Raw genomic sequence first — 25,245 nt, 5'->3', positions numbered from 1 at the left:
TGGAGTCCTGATGCAGTGTATGCAATGTGGGGGGAAAAAAAGGCTAGAGCAGGACAAATGTTGTTAGGCAGAGCATATTCTCTGTCCTGAAGACATATCCGATAAAAAAAAAAATTATCCATTAATCTAAATCAGCACAGTCTGCTTTTAATTACATTAAAAATGTACACTCAATGAGAAACATATGTCAAAATGAAAGAAGAAAAGCAATACATGCATGAAAGGTTTTTTTTCTCATTTTTGTTTGTGCACCAACCAAAGCCACAAAAATGTCTTGGGTCATGATGAAACATAAAAACTTAATTTCATGCCAAAACGAGTACCAAAGTTACTCTGCACCACCTCATCTGCATAACTAAGCTCCCTCCACTTCAGCACAAGTGGTTTTGTTTAGAGGCACAGAAGAAACCAAAACGGACTCATGCCCAAAGCCAGTGATAGCACCGCTGTGTTTAGGGCTACTGCAGCCTCAGCTAAAAGATAAAGCCTGCCTCTCCTATCAGAATCGTCTGTTCATTATCGTCTCAGGTCCCTGATCTCGGTTCCTAGTCATCCTTGTAGGCTCCGGCTCATTATTCATGTAATCCGTGTTCCAGTTTCAGCTTCTCCTGACACCCTGTCTATGTGACGTACTGAGTAAGCCTCCTGGGCTCCTGTCTGTAGAAAAGGAAGGGTTGATTAAGAGGGTGAAATTTGGAGACTCTACCCCAGCAAACAAGAACAGAGACGCTAACATGTGATGGACACAACGCCACATCCTTCTCCTCTTTCCTGCTTCACCCTCTGTTTTCCCCCCGACTTCCATCCCACCCTGAGGAGGGCACCTGACTTATTCTGAGACTTTTTCTTGAGCGGAAAATCCAGCCGGGGTTTAAGTGCAGTGGTAAAATATGGGCTTTGAGAGGAGTTAAGCATCACTCAGAGTAGATCAAACCCTGTGAAACTATACCTCTGCTGCACTTGGGAGAGCTTCTTTAACTCACCTCTTTCTGCTTGTTTCATCAACTCCCCTGCAAAAAGAGATGCAACAATATGTTGGATATTGAACATGCAGTGAACTAATTCTGTCAAATGGCGCTCTCCTGAGAGCTTAACGGAATAATTCATCTTCCAAGTGAAGCCTTTCTTTTTTCATTCACTTGTTTAGCCTCTGTGACAGTTATTTGTATCTTCATGAAAAGGTTGTTTCCTCGGCGGACTGTACAAGGTGTCGAATTATACCCTGCTTTAATCCGAGTCATGTGTCCATGGACCAAACAAAAATAACACATTAAATCTGGTAATGTGTCTTCAACTGAATTATTCTTGTCACTTCTGTATGTGACCTATATCAAGCAGTGACCCTCTTTGCATTAAAGGGATTACATGTATTAGTAATGTAATGATGCTTCCCTCTTTTCTTGCTGGTTTTCTTTTGATGTACACCCACAGGGTCAAGGATCATCCCACCAATCGACAGAGGAGAAAACCTTGTTTCTCGCAGCCAAATTAAGACACAGCCTTTATAACCTCTACTTTCTGGCTTTTTTTTCCTAAGTACTCGTTCCCTTGGGAGAAATTCTTCATCTGCAGTCTTCTGCAGCCTTCTGCAGCTGAGCCGGCTGTTCTGTTGAAGCAAAATAATCCACCGTGTCAGCTGTGCGTCAGTCTCACCTCAAACTTAAACATTTTCTGTGCGCTGTATAATTCCTCACTGTGAATGCAAAACATCTAAATAGGACAGTTTTTGCATTTCAAATATTTTGTGTAAGGGTTGTTTGATAATTCTCTAAATGTTTACAGGAAAATCTTGAATTTCTAAACATCTGTCTTATTCTCACAACAGTGGCTGCTTTACCTCGTGGTAATCTGTAGTTTGCACTCACAAACTCTTTTGAAAAGTTTCATTAAATCTTACCTCGGTCACAACATATTTTGGGGGGTTTACGCAGCTTCAAATTAAATCAATTTTCTAAATGGTTATAATTTGACATGCTTGTCCTTCAGTCCAGCTAAACAGAGTAGCTACGGGTTTTAGACGTCTAGCTTCCCAGCCAGTCATTCAAGATAACTGTTTGGTTTAGCAAATTAGCAATTTACCTGTTCTTTTGAATTTATAACAGAGGGCAAAGGAAATCACAAAACGTCAGCGCTATTTATTGGTAAGATGCTGGCATTTATTAAACTGTTGTTTGTTGCCCTGCTGCCTCACATTGACATCAACAGTCCAGGAAATAGTCTAGTACAGGGGTTCCCAAACTTTTCAGGTCGTGACCCCCAAAATAAGGGTGACAGAAACTGGGGACCCCCCCACTGTTCTTTAAGGTGGTTAGTTAGGTATATAACGTAGCGACAGCCACGCACACACTAATAAACCTATCCAAAAACTAGTAACACAAAATAACACAACAGCCTAAAATAATTAAAAATGTCATTTCACTTAATGATACTGTCTTATATGACATTGGACTACTTTTTGTATATTTACAAAAATGGTAAAAAGATATATTTATGCACTTTTAATTTTTTATGGAAGGCATCTTGCGACCCCCCTCTTGGTGGCTGGCGACCCACCTTGGGGTCTTTTTGGGCTTTTTTTTAACACCTCAGTGAAAGATTACATAAGTGAGATAAACTGTTGTTATTGATGAGATACACTAAAACTATGAACGGTAGATATTGATACCTTTGGACGGAGCTATACGTTAGCTCTTCCCCCCCTAGTGGTAGGCTAACTAGCATCTCTGCTAAAGCTAACTAGCTGCTAGCTTCATCTTTAGCTACAGTACAAACATAAGGGTTGTATCAATTTCATCATGTAGCTCAACAAGGAGGCAAATTGTGTTTTTTGATATATGATGAATGGTGAGATGAGTCAAGTGATTTGTAAACCTGAAGTTTATTTAGCCATTTTCCTATTTTTTCCCCCCTGATGTTTTCATTGATGTTTTTTTTTTGTGTTGAGATAAACCCAGTTGAGGAATGGCCACATTTTTTAGACCCAAGTTTGAACAAAAAAGGGATTTCCCTTAACAGTCTGCCTAAAGGGGGAAAAAAAGATTGCACGCCTGCATCTGGAGTGATGGGATCTAGCGGTCTCTCAATGGACCCACCTGAGGAGTTAAGCAGCAGCAGCAGGGTCTGTCACGCTTAGCCACAGCAATATGACAAATCCTTACTCCTAAACCCCTTCAACGAGACATGCATCGACACGGAGCGTGTGATTCTCTCCTCCTTCCGACTGATTTTTTTTTTCTAAGTCAAGGAGAAATTCATGGGAGGCATTAAAGGAAAGACCATAGCCATGAATACAAATGGTTGCTTTGGAATTTGAGGTGGCAACACGGAATTCATGTATCACGAGAAAGGGAAAAGAGATATGACTTAGAGCGCTTTGTGAAACCACAAATGGACCCCGTTCTTTATTGCCAGTTTCTATTTCAGAATACAAATATCGGAATCAAGAGTGTCTGATAGCAGTTGTCTGGGAAATGCGGGTGTAGCCCCAGGGTTTGTGGTCTTGTCTGACATTGTCTTCAGAAACAATTCCCAGCAAAGTGGACTCGAGCGGGGACTAAAGTGTCATGGGAAACGGTGCCATATGTCCAACTAGATCTTCAGTGTTTCACCGCATTTCGACAGTTGAAATGAAATACGAGCCGTAGTCGGGTGGTGTGGCGTTTTCGGGGTGTTGGTCTGTATTTGAAAAAGCAGGTGTTATTTTGCAAATCCCAAATCTCCTTTCTCATCACCCGTCTTGCTCCCATGTGTCTCTCACTTCTGATGGGCGGCCATGTGAAGAATTTGTGAACTTGTGTCGCACCTTTTTGGCAATAACACTAGATGCCTGACAAATTGAGGCACGTGAAAATGGAAAATTTAAAAAGCTGTCCTCGTGCTGTGTAAGCGGATTGAGTTTGCTGAAGTATTTAGTTTGTGGCTTCAGAGGCATGTGCATGGACAGTGAAGGGTGCTTCTGTTTTATTGAATGCATAAAAGGCTTACCCCCAGTGGTCTCTTGCATTTTTTTTTTTTGTTTCTGGGCTAATTTCATTCCTTGGCCAGAGCTCAAAATGTTCTCCTGAACAGATTAGAAATACTGCAGTAAAGAACAATGAAGCAGGAAAAAGGGAGGCAAACTATTGATGGTTCTTTGTACCCTCAAATTAACAATTCAAATATGTTTTTGTCCTAGTTTATGATTTTCCATTGAAAATCTTTAGTCCACCAGAGCAAAACATGCTGTATGACCACTCTGTCACTCCGGATATTGGATTACAGAGGCATCCCCTGCTGTTTGGAGGAAAAGCTTGACTCTAAGATCTGCTCATTCTTCCAAAGATGTTGGCTACCAGCAATATCAGGAATGAAACAACCTAAAAAGACAAACAATCTTGAAGTACTCCTGCTGTGTCCACGGTGGGGGCACTCTTATTTGACTAAAGGCTACACTCTCCTTTATGCAGCAGAGAAAGCGTCCCCGTCAAATCCAAGCCCAGAACAATGGGGGCCAGCCTCGGGGAAACAGGGCCATTTGCATGCAGCTGTTTGCCGTTTCCAGGACCACAAAGGCCAATCAAAGGAACCTTAATGTAGTATGACAAGCGTCAACCGACGCCTTTGCTCTCTGTCTGTGCCAGCCATCGCCACTCTGTCTACCCCCAAAAATGGCCCACTTTTTTCGTTTTTTTTTTCCCCTGACTGATCAAACACTCCCCCAGTTCTTTCTCCCACCGTCTGATGTCCTGACGCAGAGGAGCTTTTAGGGTTAAAGGTTGCTCTCAACTGTGCTCTTAAGAGCCAACAAACAGAGCAGGAAAGATAAACCTCAACACTTGTGTTTTGATCTGGCACTAGCAGCCGCCAAACCTCCATTATCTTTTAGTTTCATCTCCAGGGATTTTAAAAGCCAGTTAGCAAAACTCTGCGGATGGTTTCAGACGCACCCATCGGAGCCACAGTGCCACTTCCAATTTCAAGGGTGTTGATAGAAAACAAAATATGTATTATATGAGGTGGGGGGGGGGGGGGGGGGGATTGTCGCCAGTGAATTATAGGCTGTCAACTGGAGAAGAAGAAGAAAAAAAACTCCCAGAATACAACATATTGAGGAGCGGTCTCTGCCCATGCTTTGCTCTGTGGAGCTCAATAGACGGCTTAGCAGGCAGGTCAGGGGGAGGAATCTGAAAAGCTACTTTCCTCACAGTCACTCACTGACCAGAATGCTTGATAAGCAGGCTGCGTGTCAACAAGGCCAGCGAAAGGGATCACAGCCAATTATAGCAAAGTCGAAGTGGTTACCATGGCAATTTGACTACAAGTTCTATATAAAGCATTATTCAATTCCATCACTAATTGTGTAATTTAATGTTACTCTGAGGTACAGACAACAAGAGAGTAGCCGGTTCTCTTTTCTTTCTTTTGCCCACACTCAGGGATTGTGTTATGGATTTCTTCCTGCAGTCTTCTTGACACCGTTTTCCCTGCAGCTGGTGCCCTTCTGTCGCAGTCTTCAACTTCTGCAAGTTGAGCAGTCAAACAAAGCACAGAACGTGAGATGAAAAGCTTTTCATACCTCCCTAAGACACTGACATTTGTGCACACAAACAAACCTCCTCTCTTTCCAAAATCTTGCAAAACTTGTTTAAACCGAGAAAAATCAACAGAGACGAATACCTACAGCCAGGGAGCTTTGTTGTCACAGGGTTTTTTCTTTCTTAGCTGTGCTTAAATCCAAAGATCTTAAGCAACATTCAGTTAAAGCAACTAAAAATATTTTCTCTTGAATTCAACTCCCCTCCTACAGAGCAAAAAAAAAAAATTCCTTTATGCTTTAAAGTGTTAGATAGATTTGTCATTATATGCCCTATTACAAGTTGACAAGACAGTCATTAATGAGACAGAGACTAGCCGCAGTTTGGTGAACAAGCCATTTGTTCATAAGCCCGCCAGTACAGTCTTGATACTCCCCCTAATTGATGTACTGTTAGCCTATGACCAGAGAGATCTATATGGGCGAGCGAGGAGGAAGGAGGCCGGCAAGGCCCAGGCCTAATCAATCGCGAGGCCCGTGTTGACAGCAGCATGCCTTCATGCCATAGTGCTGTGATAGATGGGCAGAGTCGCCAGCAGACAGCCAGGGAAAAGGAGGCTGGAGATGGCGTGTGGCGTAAGTCTGCAAGGGTCTGTTTTAGTCCAAAGATGGTGTCTCCGCTCAGAATTTTTTAAAAAAGCCCTTGAAACGCATTCTCTCTCCCTCTCTGCTCTCTGTAGCTGACGTGATAAACCCGTCACTCCTTCCATGAGCAATGGCAGGCGGGATGGCCATTAGTCTCCGCCGTAAAGCCGGCGACTTCACTCTGGGTTTTATCATCCACCATTCTGGACAGGATTTCTGAAAGGCTCGGATAATTGTAGTGGTTATTGGAATGGATGGAGTGACCCCACAGCCCTCCACTTATGGTTCAGCTACACTGACGTCCCCTAATGAGGTGATAAACAGTCCAGCTAAGCAGAATCTACTGGCCATTAGATAGATCATGGTATTATAATGAAATGTCTAGTGGCCGAATGCCAGCGAATTTATACCATTAGTTTCATATTTTGTTACACTGCTACCACTGCTAGTGCCTGCAGAGGTTCCTCCTAATACCCCATGAACTGAACATTATACTTTTAACAGTGTACGTTTCACAGATGTCTGCGTGTGTTTTCTTTTTCTGTTTGCTAGTGTGACATGTGCCGAGTGACATAGAATATCATTATGAGTGAGCCAGACGCAGCAGGCTGCAATGACTAGCAGACATGTGGGTCGGGGTTTTTTTTTTTTTTTCTCTCTTTCGGGGTTGGAATTTCAAGCCGGAATCACTTCAACTCCGAGCAGTTCAAACAATGCTAATTGCATCAGGCCCTGACTGTCAAACGTGTGCGGATAATTAGAGTGAGGGGGCAATGTGAACCCGGGGTGGTAAGAGTTAGTACATGACAATGCTCGTGAGCCAATGGGAGCGGGGGAAAAAGGTAACAGGCTGCAAAGAGGGCTAATTAGACCAGAGCGGTGCAGAAAATACAAATGGTAGCTGCCCCCTCAGGGACCCACTATTGCTGAAAACAACGGCGATTATTGACAGTTCATGCAGCGCTCAGCTTGCACTTCTTAAATGGAACACATTTGCATGTGCTCCTTGGATTTTGCCTAATTGTTTTCTCAGAATTGCAGGCAGATACGTTTTTTTTCCCCCCACTTTGGATCTTTCTATCCTCAGATAACGGATTTTTCTCTCTTTATTTTGTTTTTATGGCTTTTTTCTCTCGTCGCAAATCTCCATATCTGTACTGTTCCACACAATTTTCACACATGACATTTTGTTGAATAGAGGAAGGAAATGCAAAGGCGTAACCTATGTCATTGCAATTTGCTGAAAAGAGAGGAGGGGGCAGATTTGGGTGAAACAGTTAATTTTCCCCAAAAGTAGAGCTATTTGGCTGCGCTCCCATCTGCTCCGCTCCATGTATAGATTTTTCCTCCTGTGTGGACTCCAGACTCTTCGATCGCCGACACTGTAAAATGGATTATATTACACTCCATTCTGCCGGGATTCTGCCTTTTTCTCTATCTGGCTTTACAGTGCAAGTAAAGCAAAAGAAACAAACGAGGGGGCTCTGTATGACTGTAAAACAAACTACTCTCAGTCCAGGCAGGTTTGGCTCAGAGGTGGACCGTCTCTCTCTAGGTGGAGGCCTTCTTGATGCTCTGTAGCCTTTTGTGTTTGCTCAAGAATTTATGAGGTTACCATTGGTCTCCAATGACTTAGATTAGAAGCCTTAGCCAACATCCAAGACCACAGAGCGATGGAGAGATGAATTGTTTCGTTTCCCCCCATTCCTGTATCGCGTGCGTGTAACAGCCCGTCTGTTTAAAACTGCGGTAAACATTCGACTGCTGTTGCCTATTTATTTTGCACCAGTGGAGTTTCACCGCAAAATGTGTGGTCCTATTGTATTGAAGCAACCATCCTTTGCTCCCATTAAATCTATTATTTGTCTGAAGTGTCTTCTCTGTCTTTGTGTCGCAGGGTTCAGCCGGGCAGCCTTGCCTTTCGGGCTGGTCAGGAGAGAGCTCTCATGCGAGGGATATGCAATTGATCTCCGCTGCCCGGGGAGTGATGTCATTATGATCGAGACGGCCAACTACGGCCGCACAGACGACAAGATCTGTGACGCTGACCCATTCCAGATGGAGAACGTCAACTGCTACCTCCCCGATGCCTACAAGATTATATCACAAAGGTAAAAACTCCGGGGAAAGGAGGGATCTTATTTCACAAACATGACCAGGAGCTGGGGAAGGAAAATATGGGCCTCTTTTTTTTCCCCCCATAGAGCTAACCTTCCTGCACATAAAAGATTAAGTGCTCTTCCTGTTTGTGTAGCAACCTACAACCTGGACAATTAATCAACATTTCACACCTTTTTATTTCTTTCTTTCTTATCCCATCATTGACTGCATTATGAATGTGGCATTTTGAAAATTCAGGAAACTGGGGCGCAGATTAATTCGTGACAGGCAGGAATTGACATCCGTGCGGCAGAGCTCTTCACACCAGCTGCGCGTTGTTGCTGCTGTTTTTGAGTCATAATCAGCGTAGCTCCGAGAGACTGCGAGTCACATGAACACCCTCTTAATTTCCTATCTGGAACAGTGGGCTTGCTTTTGTTCAAACACTTGTACTGTTTTGAAGTGGCTTTGCCTCAGGTAGTGAGCAATGCCCGTCATCTTGCCTTTTATCCTGGTTCCCCTCTCTCACAGGAGGCTGCTCTGCTGTCAAACGACAGCACAGCAACACTTCAGCATGACTGCTGCCTACCCCTAGAGGTGTGTGTATTTTTAAAGGGCACTGGATGAACTATTCATAAATAGTAACCAGCACAGTTCATCTTCTAATGCACAGTGCTGTCCTAACCCGGCCCCCCTTTAGCTAGATTATGAACACCATCGCCCACGATTTTTACACCTCTGGGTTTTCCCCCCCTCGCTTAACTGCTTCTTTATTTACTCTCTTGAGACGCAGCACTCAAGAATATCTCAGGAATAGATCAGTCCTCCCGTCTTACTCCGTCTGTCTAAATTTACAGCCAACTCCCTGCACACTCATACAGTAACACAGCCGCTGACAGTACCCATGCCCTTTGGTTCGACTGCAACTTGCTACATCATGCGCCACATCTGTTGACAAGTCAGACCCTCACTCGCTGGAGCCGCACTTCAAACTTATCTCCATCCGAGATTCCCTGGAGGCAGCGTGCGAGCGAAAAGCTTTGAGAAGACTCTCTGCACCACAAGCCCTTAACCAGAATAATTCTAATGAATCAGATCAGAGGAAATGGGCTCCTGACCGTAATTAAGGCTGATGTGCTAACCAGGGATGTTAAAGCAGTCACAAAGCTTTGGGAGGCTCTGATCGTTCCTCCTTCAGTCTGCAGCAAAGTTAAGAAAGTAGGAACTGCTTCACATCAAGACACAACGTGCACTTCCAATAACAGGGACATTAACAAGAGGCAATAGCAAGGCAGATAGATAAACAAAGATTGAGGAGATAGAAACAGTGGGAAGTCTGCAGCGCAGAGTGGCAGTTTTGTTGGTAAGAAAATTGTGACAAAGAGTATTCATCAGTAGCCCTGTTGTTCACAACAAAAACAACAAGACAGGAATCAAAACGGCTTCCTTTTTTTCAAGTGTTTTGTCATGCAGAAATGTTTGGTTGTCGACCAAAAAAAGGGTCTGAATGAAAAATGTATGAAGGAACTGATGGAATCTTAGGTTACTGGGGCTTTTTAATATTCAGGGGATCATTTCTTCAGAGATGTAGCGTAAATGGACGGTATGTCTGACCTCTCTCTCTCTCTTTGCTCTGTTCTCTCCACCTCTCTGGTTTCTACATGTGCACATACAAAATAAACGACGTTTTTACTTATTGCTCTTTCTGAAATGTATTATTATTTTATTTTTTTTCAATGGCAATATATTCTTTGACCTGTTCAAACTAACAGATCCAATCTTTCGCTTGGTCAGAGGAGCAGCTCTTTCGGATAAAGTGAGCAGAATTCAAACACATTGCTACCAGAGAATTGTGCTCAGTACGTTCGAGATCACATGCAGTGAGTTCAGCGGCACTTTAAGAAGACACTAACAGAAGAGTGTTAAATGCTTAGCAACAGCACCGGCCTTTTCCAAAGGAGCAGGAGAATCAAAAATAGAATTACAATCAATGCCGAATTAAAATGGTGATATCATGTTAGTGTTGTATTCAGAGCTTGTTATACTAACCAAAAATAACCGTGATTGAAGCAAAACAATTTAAAATGAAAACAAATGTATTACACCTAAAAACATTTATTTCAAGTTCCACCTCAGTGAAAATACTCAAGTAAAATTGTAAACGGTTATAGCTTCTTACAAAGAGTATATTATATATTATATATATATATTATTATAAGTATTTCAATCTTGTTATAGTATTTCAATCTATAACTAGTGATGCATCAATTAGTAAGCAGCCTTTTAATGTAGCTGCTGGAAGCAGAGCAAATAGTTCTATACACATTTTAAGATAAAACAATGCGTTATGATCACTGAGCCTGCCTGAACTTTCTTAAGTTTATCGACCTTCACTTTAACTCGAGCTGTCACTTGCATGCAGTGGGTTTGAAAGGCTGTCAATGAGCACAGAGTTAAAGACTTGTACCTTCCTCTAGTTTGTAAGAAGTGTCAGTCAGACTCATCAAGTGTAAACAGTGTGTGATTGAAGTGAATCTGCTGTTAGCTGGTTCACTGACCCTTCTCCATCACAGCAGCTCTTTCTGCACAGACACCACACTCACCACACATCTCTAAAGTGCAGCTAGCACCTTATCATCACTGATGTTGAAGCCACCACTGATAATGCGTATGCTTCTCGTTACCTTTCATAATGGACTTTCCACCTTTTTTCTTTATTCATATATGATGTTAAATAAGCCATTAGTTTGAAAGGAAGGGTTTTTTATTATGGGGGATTTTGAGTGCAGCTTGAAAGGTAAAGTCCCTTTTTAGTAAATGTACATGCATTTGCCTCTTCATTCATTGCTTTAACACCCTGTGTATTGAATGCTACAGAGTCAAGGTTTTGTGTGCTTGTTGGGCAGCACGATCCCATTTTGCAGCTACAGAGAGCCTCTTTAATTACTAATGCTTTTCTGAAAGTCAAGTCCGATGTTGAAATGTATGTCCGACTTGCATGACTGCCGTTGACCTTCTGAAATATTTATCTAAGGCTTGCAAATTGTTGAACGTCCTATTTTGGTGCCAATCTTCTCTTGTTTGCCTCTGTTACTGCTGACATTATTCTCAATCCCTCAACCTCAAGAGAGCTTGATTGAAGTGGAGCCAATTTCACCCTACACAGTATTTACACAGACGCCGTCCTCTGCTTTGCTGTCCGTTTCTTCCCTTCTCCCACTTTACTTGAACTTTTTTTTTAGCTCCCCAAAAACATTTTTGCAAACAGCAAGCTATCTTTGCAATTCACACATCAGGCTGCTAATTCGCTGAGGGACGCTATTTCATACTGGAAGGCATAGAGCCGCTGATAGGAGAAAAAAAAAACGCACATTCACGTCGTGTTTGTTGCGCACATGCAGAGGAGCGGATCAGTTTCACCAGAGGCCACCATTCCAGTCCACTGCATGTCACAGCCACCTGTCGTGTATGTTTTAATGAATGTCTTCCCTCTCAATAGCAGTATGAAGACGCTGTTAAAGGAAATGCCATCCCTAATTCTTAACATGCCTTTAGCAGCTCTCTCTCTCTCTCACTGTTGTTCATTGTCACATTCATTTAACTCTTCCTTAATGCTCTAATTCCTCCCTCTTGTTTGCCAAAGGTTTAAATTAAAATGCACATGTGACAGTCCAGGCTGGGATTTCGTCAATTTCTAGCTGTAGCTGTAAAGCTCACTCTTCCTCCTCTGTGTTATTAATGTTGTCTTTGCCGAGTACTCTTGCTGTGGGTAGTCATGATGAAATCTCTGGTCAATCTCTTTTTTCTAGGTGCAACAACCGTACGCAGTGTGTGGTTGTCACTGGCTCTGATGTCTTTCCCGATCCATGCCCTGGCACCTACAAGTACTTAGAGGTCCAGTATGAGTGTGTTCCCTATAGTAAGTATCGCCATCTAAATCTCACACCCATCCACTGTAATGTGTTTTTAAAAGTGTCTGTAGAATAGACAGATGTGCCGTAACCCTGTTTGTTTTCAGATGATACAAACGATGCTTCAGCTGGAAACTGGAAGTACTAAGAAGGAGATTAGCGTTAATGATGATCTACTAAGTAGAAGCATTAAGTTTTGGCAGGCATTTAAAGGGTCAGTTCACCAAAATTACGGAAAAAAAATAAATAAATCTTCTCGATTACTTCCAGTGTAGTACAGTCATGCAGATAGTTTTACTTTTAGAAAGCCGTCTTTAGGGTAAGGATTTGATAGCTGCCTTCGCTTTACATCTTGTTCTAAGTTGGACAAATACCAGTAAGTGTTACGCTCAGTGGCCGATGAATCTCTTATTGGACATGTGAATTCAAGACAATTCTGTAATGTTAAACTTCTGAGGTCTTTTCTGTCAAGCCAGTGGCGGCACTCATCCGTAGGTTGCATGTGAGGGGAAAAAATATATCACACTGTAAATCCCCCCTCCCGATGACCATGAGTAGTCCAGCTGCTTTTGTCATTCAACAGACCAAATAGTATTCACATTTTGTCAATATGCTAAGCCTATCAATGTCCTAGTTATGTGACAGGATTTCTCGTTTTAAGGCCAAGTGCCATATATGAAAAAGGTGTAAAAGTACGTTCTTGGGCTGTAACAAAACTTCATTTCATATTTAAACAAAATATCTAATAAATGTCAAAGAGTTGTAAAAACTGCTCATCGTAATTTTTCAGAGCTCGAGTTGAGATCTTCAAATTCCTTCTCTTGTCCAACCAACAGTCCTCACGCAAAAGCTGTCTTCACATGTGCCCCATTGAAAGCATTTAAAGACTCTTCATGAAGTATTATAATTATGTTAAAAAGCAGTAAATATTTACATTTAAGAAGCTGTTGCAAACTTTTTTTTATTTTCTTGGAAAATGAGTGAAAGTATTCAACTGGTTTTGATTCATTTCATTGTTGTAGTTAAACATAACTACAAGTAAACCAAGTTAGCTAAAAATGTTGAAAACCAATCTTAAGCCCTTTTCAGGCTCCTTTTTCGAAGGTGCCTTAACTAAGCTCAGCTGTCATCACGTCTTTGTACATTCAGATTGATTCTTCAGTGACAACATAATATTCTTGTCCCAGTCTTTGAATTCACATTTGGTTCCGGCGTTGCAGAAGCACGGCCCAAAGGGAGATTCATACAAACACACAGTCACCTGGACACACACACACACACACACACACACACACACACACAGCACTGTGCTCCCCTGCTGATATTGTCTCGCCACTGTAACGCCTCCTCATTTACTGCCTCCGACTACAGTACAAAGGAAAGATCACTTCTTCCCCCATTACGTCTACACGACATTTAGATTGAAGGCAAAACGTCACAAGGGCTCACATATATGTGTATACATATATATATATATATATATATATATATATATATATATCTATCACGGCTTGAATTGGCTGTCTGAAAGGGCTTGATTCTATTAGAAAAGGGATAAATGAGGATTCATGTAGATAAGCACATTTGAATTTTGATATAATTTTTCCTTACCTGATCACAGATGGTGAAGGAATTCTGCCTCCAGTGAATGGAATTTTTATTTTGATGTTTGTGTTGTTCACAAAATGAAAATTTCTTAAACAAATATCAACAGTAAAAAAAATAATATCAGTAACAGCATCTGCAGCTTTTACTTACTGTTTTGATTGTTCGGGCGTTTTACCAAGAAAAAGTCCTTGTTAAAGTTATTTTTCACAGTTGTGCTCACACAGACAGATTTCCATTCATCTCGCTCGCTTGTATTTATGCAATGGACGGCATCTCCGGGAACATTTCCAAACCTGGGCAATTAAACCAAAACTATCTGCATGATTGAACTCCATTTGGGGGTAACTGAGAAAATATATGTTCTTACAATTTGGTTCAACTGACCCATTAAACACCTGTAATATCAGACTGTGGATATTGTGTGTGTTACTGCAGTGGGATAAAAAGCAAATGACCTTCACTTATGTCATGTGGACACATGCTGGATTAAAACAGGGATACAATGATACAAGTCCCATACTGTCTTAGGTGAATTTTATCATGGATCTGTTTTAGTAGTTCTATGTGAAAATGATTTCATTGACTGTAGTAGTGTAGTGGATTTTTTAAACCCAGTTTTTTTTAAACTCTGTCTGATTTGAGGTAATCCACCTTAAAAGGATGTCTCAGAGACGTTTATAAGAGCACCTTAAGGCTTTATCCCAGCCTGTGAAACTACTTAGTATTTAAATTGATGAATTGTAAACACTTTCAGAAATATTCACCTCTTTTTTTTCTCCTTTCAAACAGACCTCCTTTTCACCTCCTGCTCCCCCCCCCCTCCTCTGCCCCTTGACTAACCTCTTTACTCTCATTTTTTAAAACCCCAATCTTTCACGTATTGTCTCCAGCGTCTCCCCCAACACCCAAGTGAAAGCAGCTTGGACAGTCCTCGACAGAAACTCCATATTAGGCCGACTGTTCATCAGTCATTCCATGTGCTGTTGCTCTCCTTGGCTCATTTAAGAGTTTGGTCTGTAACATTAGCACCGTGTCATGTTTTTCGTGTGTGGGCGAGCAAGTTTGGGATGGAGATTTGATTTGTGTTTATAAAGTTTCAACAAATTCCACCCTCCGCCAATACATGCCAAAAATAACTCATGTGCTGTTTCTCTAAGAATGTTATCCATCTAAATATGAGCAGGAGGTTTTGATTTCTTCTGCCACTTAGGAGAAGCATTTTTTCGAGGGATTTATTCAGATTTCACAGTGGCCGGTGCATTATTTTGTTGGCAGTTAAACAAGGTAGAAATGAAAAGTTTAATGTCCTGGAAAGCATGGCACATAGCTCGTCTCCAGCCATAACTCGTCTGTTTTTATATCCTAGGATGAGAGGCCATTTCACTAACAAACACTCTGTTTTTCCCCCTCGCTCTTCTTTCCAAAGCAGCTCAGCGGTTCATCTCATGGTCATATCCTCCGACTAATTCTTCTCTTTGTACCTGGTAGTTGACTCATGATAACCTTTCTCTCCCTTTTGCACTCTTTTTTTGCTTTCTTTTCCAATGCCTGAAATAGAAGTGGAGCAAAAAGGTAAATGAGTGGTCTGGTCCTCCCCCTTCCCCCCTTCTGGCTCCTTGTTTCTGTGGTGTTGAGTAGAGCTCCCCTCACGTCTCCTCCTCCACCTCCTCCCCCCCCCCCCCCCCCTCCTGATTGCCTCTCCTGTCAAATGCTAAACCCCCATAGGAGGATTGTTTGCACCCATGGAGTCCAAATGAATTTCCAAAACAGAATTGCAAATGACATCCTCGATCATCGAATGTAGATTTTTTTTTTTTCTCCCAATGTGAAAGAAAACACCAACTGTTGGGTGTTGATTTGTTCCAGGGACTCTTGCCTAGCACTGTGTTAACCCTTGAGTAATATCTAAACAGTATATTCTTATTTGGCACAGTCTTAGTTTGCTTGGCCCAACTTTGCTGCACGTGATGTAAAATAGCAGTGATGGCTGAGTGAGATTGGCACCGACTGAACAAAAAAAAAAAGAAGAAGTTTGAAAGGAAAACAAGAATTCAGTGTGTCCCTTTTAATCCGAAACCAATTAATTTGAAGCGTTCAAATGGGAACCTTGCCATGGCCTACCTCCCTCATCCATCAGTGGTTACTTTTGTCTTTCGCCACAGAAGTAGTATAAAACCCCTTTACCACTGTTGTTTCGATCAAATCCTCCAACCTCCACTTTCATTTTACCTCTGCTTTGCTGCCGCCACCATCATTGACGACCTGTTGTTCACTCTTATCTCAAGATGTGAAGTCTGTTCCCTTTCATTTTGGTTTTACGAGCTCGGTATGCATGTGCAGTGTGTGTCAGTATACCCACCTGTTCATGTGGCATTTGACGTCAAAGACAGGCTGGTATATATAAAAAAAAAAAAAAAAAGAATCAAAAAGAAGATGTGACCTCTTCTTCCTCCATTCCCCCCCCCCCCCCGTCTTTCATTTGCAGGTTTTCTACCTTTTTTCTTTCACATTTTGGTTTGTTTTGTCCCTGTTAGGATGTAGCAGCAGACCCTTGAGATGAAAGTCCTCTCACATTTTTCATTCTGAATAATCCATTTGACACATTCATTTACTCTCCTTTTCCCTTTTCACAAGCAATAGTACAAAAGCTCTAGTTTAAAAAAAACACCTCCAAATTCACAGTCCCTGATCTTTTTTTGTCCTGCTCTTGAGTTGTACAGCAGCAAGAATGAAGCGTGTCAAATGAGTCACTTGTGTTCAGAATATTTACGGTTAATGTATCTTCTTTCACTCCCTTCTCTGTCACTAGTTTTCATTTGTCCCGGGACTCTGAAGGGTGTAGGAGCAGCCACTTTCCTGTTTGAGGCAGAGCAGCAAGCGGGGTCGTGGTGCAAAGACCCGCTGCAGGCAGGTGACAAAGTCTTCTTCATGCCCTGGACGCCATACCGCACTGACACTCTCATTGAGTACGCCTCGCTGGAAGACTTCAAAAACGGCCGCCAGACGACCACCTATAAGCTGCCGCACCGTGTTGACGGGACGGGCTTCGTCGCTTACGATGGTGCCATCTTCTTCAACAAAGAACGCACGCGAAACATTGTGAAGTTTGACCTGCGCACTCGCATCAAAAGCGGCGAGGCGATTGTTAATAATGCCAACTATCACGACACCTCACCTTACCGCTGGGGGGGCAAGACGGACATCGACCTGGCGGTGGACGAAAGGGGCTTATGGGTGATATACGCCACAGAGCAGAACAATGGGCGCATTGTGGTGAGCCAGCTCAACCCGTACACTCTCCGCTTCGAGGCCACATGGGAGACGGCGTACGACAAGCGCTCTGCCTCCAACGCCTTTATGGTGTGCGGCGTGCTGCATGTGGTGCGATCGACCTACGAGGAGAATGAGAGCGAGGCCAGCAGGAGCCAAATTGATTACATCTACAACACCAAGCTGAGCCAGGGCGAGTACACAGACATCCTCTTCCCCAACCAGTACCAGTACATCACCGCTGTGGATTACAACCCCAGGGACAACCAGCTTTACGTGTGGAATAACTTTTACATCCTGCGATATGACCTGGACTTCGGCCCACCGGATCCCGCTGAAGGTGAGAGCTGCTGCACCTCATTATCATTGTGTAATTCATGTATTGTTTGGCGGAAGCGTGGCGGGTCACAGATGGCTACCTTTTTCATTTTGGATGCAGTTCAGGTGCGATAAGAGAAAAAAGGGGTTAGTCTTGGGGAGAGGGCTCATTTGCAGACACAAATTACAGATTCACCTTGGAATGAGGGATAGCCCCCGTTGGGACTGTGCTGCTTTAAAAATCCTGTTTCTTTATTGCCATGAGGCGAGCTGAGGCACTCACTCCAGCTGAAGCCTGGACCCTATCAAATTATTGAATCTAAGGCCGCATCTGAAACCATTATGATAATTTATATATATTTCTTATATCTGTGAATGTGTATGAGAAGTATTGTGCACAGGATGACAATGGTTACCCATCGCCTCCCTGCGCCAGGATTCCAAGTTGGGTTGCCATGGCTACCTCATCAACTTCACAGAAGCTTTTATTATTTTTCATTTTTCTCTTCAGATCAGGAGATAATCGCCTCTCTATTGTGGCATAATATTTCTCAAGCCACCGGGCTGAAGTGTGTGTGAGTTATGTGCCACATGGCGAATCAGAGTAGTGGAATAGCTGCTAGAAAAGATCAATTACAGTGAAGGATCTTGTCAGGCTGTTAGGGGGCTTAAATTAATCTGTGAAGTGTAGAGAGGTGACATATGTGTCATCAGGCAGGGACCTTCCATTATACTGATGATGGGCTTAATTACCTGACTTCAGCTGCCGTGCCACCATAGATCCTCGGTAAGTCTCCTGTTAGAAGCGGGGGAAATAAGGAGCTTGACCTTACTTCATGTCATATTAGAGACTCGGGTTGCCCTCGAGCGCTGGTCTGGATTAGGTTATGATTTTTAACTTCTGGATATTCGGGGAGGGGGTTTGCCAGGGGGGAAATCTGATTCTTGACCTGAGCTGTTAAAGGGAGCTCAACGCTGATGTCTCAATGGCGGCTGTGTGCTCCTGAACTCTGGCCTCTTGTCAACGTGTCTGTTTGTTTTCCTGCCGTTCTCCTGGAATCTGCCTTGCATGATAACTCAACACCCAAGGGTGAGGTGTGTGTGTGTGTGTGTGTTAGTCAGAGTGTGAGTGTGTGTGTGTGTGTGTTTGGGTGGGGGCGGGGGGGGGTGCTAGGAGTTTGTCTGTTTTGCTGAACAACCAAAGCCTCAATTAGGACTATGTTAGAAGGGATATGAAAAAATACTCCAACTTTAATGAGTTCTCCATGCATGCAAACCGCCTGCTCGACTGTTCACGTCCCGATGTATGTAAATGTAATTAACAGCTGAATTATCATAATTACCCTCCTTGTGTCGAAAGAGGCTGAGGGAGAGGAGGAAAGTGGCCTTCACAGAGCATTTTCAATGAAGGGTTTAATGTTCTCTTCTCAGCTACTGTAATGCCTCGGTAAACATAAATGCCACATAGGCTTAGTGTTGCTACTTGCTGCAGGAACATTGCATATAATCAAGGAACCCCGGACAGAACATAGTTGTTGATTTCCCTCATTATTCCACGTACCCATATTGGGATCCAATCAGAAATGCATCCTCACAGCAGAACTTGTCACTTTGGATCATTAAGTGTGTTTTATGCGAACATTCCGAAATAGTGTGCGCTCGAGAGGCATCTCGAGATTCCAGAGCCAGCAGCCGCACGTTGGGCTCCGAGAATGGCACTCGAAAATAATTGGTTCTTGTTTATTAGGTTTTTTTCGGGATCTACACCTTTAACTTCTTTACTGTGTAGCTATTAGGATTTATTGCTGCCCATGATATGGCGTTGAATTAAACAACCTATTCTGCAGGGTAATCTAATGGTCCTGAAATAATGTCTCTCTCTCTGAAACTGAGGGGCACTTGAGGCGTAAAGGAAATTAATTGTGCCCATTAAGATTCATCGACCACAGAGTGAAGTTAACTCCACCACCAAACGCAGTGTATTTTCTCTGCTTTGTAGAACTCGTGTAACACAATGAGCGTCTGCGTCCTTTTCTGTCAGACGCGTCAACCTTGGGCTGTGAAGCTCATCCCAGGAAGGTGCTGAAGTGCTGGCAGGATTAAGGGGTTTATATTAAGGGAGTTTGAACAAAGTGATCAAAGCAGGCAATAATTGACGTTAGCAACTTGCCGGTATTTCCTTAACTTTTGTGTAGATGTGTTGCGACATCGCAGGTTTCTTAAGTCAGGCCCCGGTTGAAGTGATTAGCTGTGATCATTCCCCCAGTATTGATCGTTCAAGTTATTGTTCCAAACAATTCACACGCATTTAAAGAAAATGTCTGTGTTCAGCTAATTCATTGTGATCACAAAACAGCAGTGATCAATACTTAGAGAGTCCAGCCCCCTCAGAGGTCTCCCTCAAGGAGGTGCATGCCAATAAAAAGCACACCTAAGTGCCCATTGTAACAAAACGAAGAGGGACAACTGTAATGCATTCTCTGTGATGTGCAAAGGAATTAACTGATTTAAGTCCAGTGAATTCAAAAAACTAATCAGAGGAGCCCGTAATTGCCAAGAGCATTTCAGACTTAGCAGGGAGAGAAAGGAGAAAATTAATTTGTCTTTGAGGTTGCATTGATCTAATGATGCCTTAAAGACGAGGGGCATAAAACAAATGGCTTTGTCCGAAAGGCTTTGCCGCTCGGCGTAATCTGCTAGCAGTGAGCACAAGTGGGCTCTGGGTTGGATTGAAATGTCAAGGAAACCGACTATATTCTATTCCGTATGCTACATGATGGTTATATATCATCTCGAAGCTGCTTTTATTTTTTTTCACTCAGCCATTTTGTGGCTAAACCCAGCTCTGCACCTCAGTGCACTTTAGTTTGCTTTTTAAATCCCTGAAAGGCGCCTCCAGGTGAGCCTTAAAGACGGAGGACATTTTTAGATGTATCATGCGCTAAGCCTGTGTTCCACCCTTTGAAGCAACAGAAATAGAGGCTAAAGTGAAGGAGTCAGGAGATTTGCAAGAGCTCTAATTGTTCTGCGTCTTGCCGCGGATCAACACGGGCAGAATTATAGCAGGAAAAAAAAAACGCATATTATAGACACAGACGACGAGAGCGCTTCTGCTCTCAGTGTATTTTTGTCTGAACCTATATCATCCTGTCTGCCTGTGTCTGTATTGTGAGCTGACTCAGACGGTCTAGTTTTGACTACACTATGTCTGCTGCTCCACAATGCCCTGCTTCAGGGTTCATAAATTACCCCACATGGACACAGGAAATGTCCGGCAGAGCTTTTTCTGTCCACTGCCCTTCACAGAACAAGTGACAATAAAGCAGTGAGCCCCAGAACAATTTCCCGACAGCTTGAGTTTCCTTTCATTTAGTTGAAATAATGACATGTTCTTCACAGCCTCGGATAGGATTAAACATGATTTGTCTTGTGGCCCTTTACCTTTACACACCAAGCTGTGTGCTCCCATCATGTAAGCTTGAATGAAGCAGAACGGCATGAGTGCATATAAACAGCCTAATGTAAAATTCATGTCATGTGGGATTCATCGCTCTGTCATTAATTACCTGCACTGGCTCTAGGTAAAGAGGCAAAAAGACCAACTGTAGCTCCTACACAGTTCGTACCCTCCGAGACAGGCTTGTTATTGAGTCAAGCTTGAATGCACAACAAAAAGGACACAGAGATGAAGACCCGCCCCTCTCACACTCACAAGTTCACACCTTGTCTTACTCAGTGTATTATTGGGCATCATTAGCATGGAAACATTGCTTAAGTTGAAGTTATACATTCCAGGAAATACATTTATTGGATTTCTAAGGAGGGGATTGAGATAACATTTCAAAACCAACCTCATGTCTGTAAAAAAAAGGTTGACTGTCTATGCTAGCATCACCCAAGTCTTACATGTTTTGTAAGCATAATACTCCTCACAAAATAACATCTCTTAACTGATTTTTCAAGTGTATAATGCAATTGCCAGAAGTACAATTTTAACATTAGGTTATAAAAGAAATACACCACCAACTTCACCACCATCCAACTTTTCAGTGTTCGGCATAATGATGTATGTCCCTCGTAACTTCTCTTGTCATCTTTAATAACTGCCTCTGTAAAGACATGTAAAAGCTTTAGGCATGAATGTATTTTATGATGTACAACAGGCATCAAAATCTATTTAGCTCGTGTTAACCGCAGACCACGTTTCAGCCCTGACTCAAATTTAAATAAAATATGGCTACCACTATTAGTCAGTTAGCCTAGCTTAGCACAAACAGTCAAGACTGGGAGACAATATAGTTATTGTGAAGTAGATACTTTTTCAGTAATATATAGTTAAAGAAATTTAAAAAAGGTAAATCCGTTAATCACATGAATTTACTTTGACAGTCAGGACAAAGATAGTGCGCTGTTTTTTCCTAAAATTAAAAGATTGAGATTATATTATTTTTTGCTCCTGTTGTCCTATTTGCATTTATTGTGCTTGAGATGAATTTCTAAAAAAAAAAAGGAACGCTGTATCTGGTAATCTGTTGTTCAAGAATCAACTGGCTTTGTATTGGAGGGTGTGTGAAGCCAACAACCTCATTGTGTGCAGTAAACAGGACTAATGCTAAGCTAGCTGTTGCTAGTCCAAAAATATGGCCTGAAGGAATAAGGAAACATACTGTTTTCCATTTCAACTGTACTAGTAACAATGCATTCTGGGAAACAAATAATAAACATGTTTTCATTTTCAATAATATACAGCATTTTACTGTGACGCTTTGTTGAATTTAAACTAACTTGATACAGCAGTCAGTGAGCTAGCCTGCTGTTTCCATCTGATTCCAATCTAATGCTAAGCTATGCTAAAAGGATGTTGACTTACTTTCCTCCTTTAGTATATTAATAATATATTAATTTCTTCTGCTTGTGTTTGCTCATGTTCTCATTTACCATTTCATTTTGGAAAGAGTCACTGCTAATTGAAACCGAGTTTTCCAGCAGGATGCAGCTGTGTGAGATGTTTCCTAAAAAAAAAAAATAGGGAACTGGAGCACACTGATTCATTTTGAAGCATTTAACAGGGTTCATTTTTCCTGCCTTTTCCATATTTCCTTTCAACTGTATGTGTCTATTTGATATTGTGCTGGGATGATTAGCCTTGTAAGTGATTCATCTTAAAAAATGAAACCACTTATAACAGCTTGATTTAGCGGCAAGTTGTCATTGCTCTTCCTTAATAGCAGGTATTAGTCGGCTTATGATCCATTCATGGTGGCGTTTGTATGGAAAGGTAGATCAGAAGCTTGAAATCCTTTGGCTGTTGTAGTGTAATTTGAGATAAACATGCTTCTAAGTGCAGTGGTGAAAGCTGCAAAAGCAATGACAAACAGAATATGGAGTCCTCTGATCATCTGATTACGGTTTAATATTTTTTTCATCTTCTTTCCAGAAACATAAATGACTCTGGGGGGCCGTAACGTGATAAACTAATTCTGCTTCATCTCTGCTAACTTGATGGATGATCGTGTGTAATGGTTTTCCTTCTTTTTTTAGCTCTGTTTTAATTTACGCAGTCTGTTCCGACTGTGGTGACAGCTATGTTTCAAGTGTTCAATCTCAGACTAGTCCATTATTTACAAGAGGTATTATTCAGCATATGGCAACGGTATGCCTTTGGTGTCAGATTGCCCATAAAGAGTGACTTCATTGCCTCTCGAGAGAAATGCGAGCTAATTGGTGCAGCCCTCTCTTGGTTGAGTGCTATCAGAGGACACAGCTCTGGACGGGAATTTGCTCCCCATAATCAAAGGAAAATAGCTGCGCGGCTGGTGCAGAGACATCAAAATAAGTAATAAAAAAAAAGCACTGATGGCTGACAAGCAAACTGCGTGATGTAGTGCTAAATAGATATGTTGTTGTTTGATGATCTTCACAATCACACTTTGATTAATCAACATTTACTAACTGAAAACACCCACAAAGATGGTATCTGTTCTCTTGCTAGAAAAATCCATCAACATTTTACCTTCATTGGTGAATTTTAAATGTATCTTTTCTCATCTTAAACGATTAGATATTAGGGTAATATGGGTGTACAATGCCTCAGAACCTACATTGATGTTCTCAGATTTACTTTTTATGACCTTATTATTACATTTAAAAACTTGTAAAAATTTGTATTTTAAAGGGCCCTTGTAGAGATTCCCAATTGTTTGTAGTAACTCTACATGGAGTTAATCACAAATGATTATACATGATAATCACAAGTATTTGCATTTCACCAATTCACAAGAAATGCTGGAGTGATACAGTCTCGTGGTAATCAGATGATGGCTGCATGCTGTAACAGGCGGATGTATATTAGAGATTATATAAGCCTGTGGGAAAGCAGACGTTTGCTCAGGTATGGAGAGGTTTAATCTCAAAAAACCCAATTACACTTGCCCTACTATTACATTATGTGTGAATATTGAATCAGCCAAGTCAGAATATGAATCATCACACTTTACCTGAGTCAATAAAAAACTTCACAGGCTTTCATAAAAAATATTAAGAGTGTCATTCTTATAGTTTTTTTTTTTTTAAGTTGGTTTTGCTTTTGCTAAAATTCACCTCAGGGTTCTCATATATATATATATATATATATATATATATATATATACTTGATATATCTTGCAAAACATTAAAAGAGGATCAGCAATTCCTTTCTGTAATAAGAAATGTTAGAAGACATTTCCCTTTATTTAGGTCCATAACAGGTGTGTTCTCCACCATTCTGGGTCATATTTCCCATTTTTTGTTATCTTTACCATTGAGTAAATTTAGCTGTGGGTGCAAACCACACGCATCAGCTGTTACTCCTGCAGCCCTGCTGGCCTGCGCGACCTGTGAATGTGTGTGTGACAGACACACAATGACTGAAAGAGTGTAAAGTAATTAGCTGGGGCGCCTGCCTGTGGAAAAGGTCACTAAGTAAAATGTCACTATTCAGCCTCACTGTTGGATGGTCTGAGTTTTATATTATTGATACGCTGAGCATCACAGGAACCCCCACCCCCTCCGCTGTGGGATTCTGACCGCATCACTAGATATATCAGCTCTGTAATAAAGTCAGATATTTCACTGGAATGAAAAGGTAAAGCTCTCTCCTGACTGGCTGATCAGTGCGAAAGTGAAATATGAGGACTTTGTCACCATTCCCTCTCAAGAAATGGAGATATGTGTCTGATGATGGTGTGTGAGATAGCATGATATTGCATTTTCCTAGAAGCACCCAGGGAACCTTAACACAATAATGTAGCACCTTTCACAACAGCAGACCTCACTGTGGGAAGCTGCTTTTATCTCCAAATACAATCAGGTGGTTGTGAGTAAAAATGTATGATCATTCATGCGGTAGGAGTTGTGCATCCGTGAAGACACACGCACATACACACAGTCCTTTTTTCTTCTTTAGCCACAATGGCAATTCATACTGTATAAAATGTATAGATTTCCTATTTCTTCTCTCATTTCCTTGTTATCTCCAGGCTCTTTGCAGCAAATATTCATCTGTGTGCACGCTCTGGTCTCAAACAGAAACACACCTGAGCAGTTGAGCAGGCACAAGCGCACTTGCACACGTGCACGTGGGCATCCACACACAGATTTGCTTTTCAGGGTAGGCGTGGATTGAATACAGAGGAATCGCATTATTGCTGATGTATGGTTTTTGCTCGGAGCAGTGCAGTTCTCCTTCCGCTCAGCAGCTTTATCAAAAAGAGGGAGACGAAGTAGGCAGGGGGAAAAAAAATCAAATGCAGACAGGCTTTGTCTTCATTGTTGACATTTAATCAGCCCAAGGTACTGACTGTGTTTGGGAAGAAATCACAGATATGTCAAACGATGCCCCAC

General features: G+C 42.0%; 1 protein-coding gene across 13 annotated transcripts in view; it reads left to right on the top strand.

The window, feature by feature from the left end:
- LOC132979219 (adhesion G protein-coupled receptor L2-like) overlaps positions 1-25,245 on the top strand; it is an 86,653-nt gene that overhangs the window by 26,667 nt on the left and 34,741 nt on the right. For 8 of the 13 annotated variants that reach the window (XM_061044825.1, XM_061044823.1, XM_061044830.1 and 5 more), the window contains exons 3-6: positions 8,055-8,268; positions 12,067-12,176; positions 15,334-15,348; positions 16,586-17,386. In XM_061044825.1, the coding sequence (XP_060900808.1) occupies positions 8,055-8,268; positions 12,067-12,176; positions 15,334-15,348; positions 16,586-17,386 (1,140 nt within the window). Of the gene's footprint in view, positions 1-8,054; positions 8,269-12,066; positions 12,177-15,333; positions 15,349-16,585; positions 17,387-25,245 lie in introns of those variants that run through there. The other 5 variants (XM_061044826.1, XM_061044824.1, XM_061044831.1 and 2 more) reach the window with 2 other exon arrangements.

The sequence above is a fragment of the Labrus mixtus genome, chromosome 8 (genome assembly GCF_963584025.1).
Source record: "Labrus mixtus chromosome 8, fLabMix1.1, whole genome shotgun sequence".
Lineage (NCBI taxonomy): Eukaryota > Metazoa > Chordata > Actinopteri > Labriformes > Labridae > Labrus > Labrus mixtus.
The sequence above is the reverse complement of the archived record's forward strand: the minus strand, read 5'-3'. Positions and strand labels throughout refer to the sequence as shown.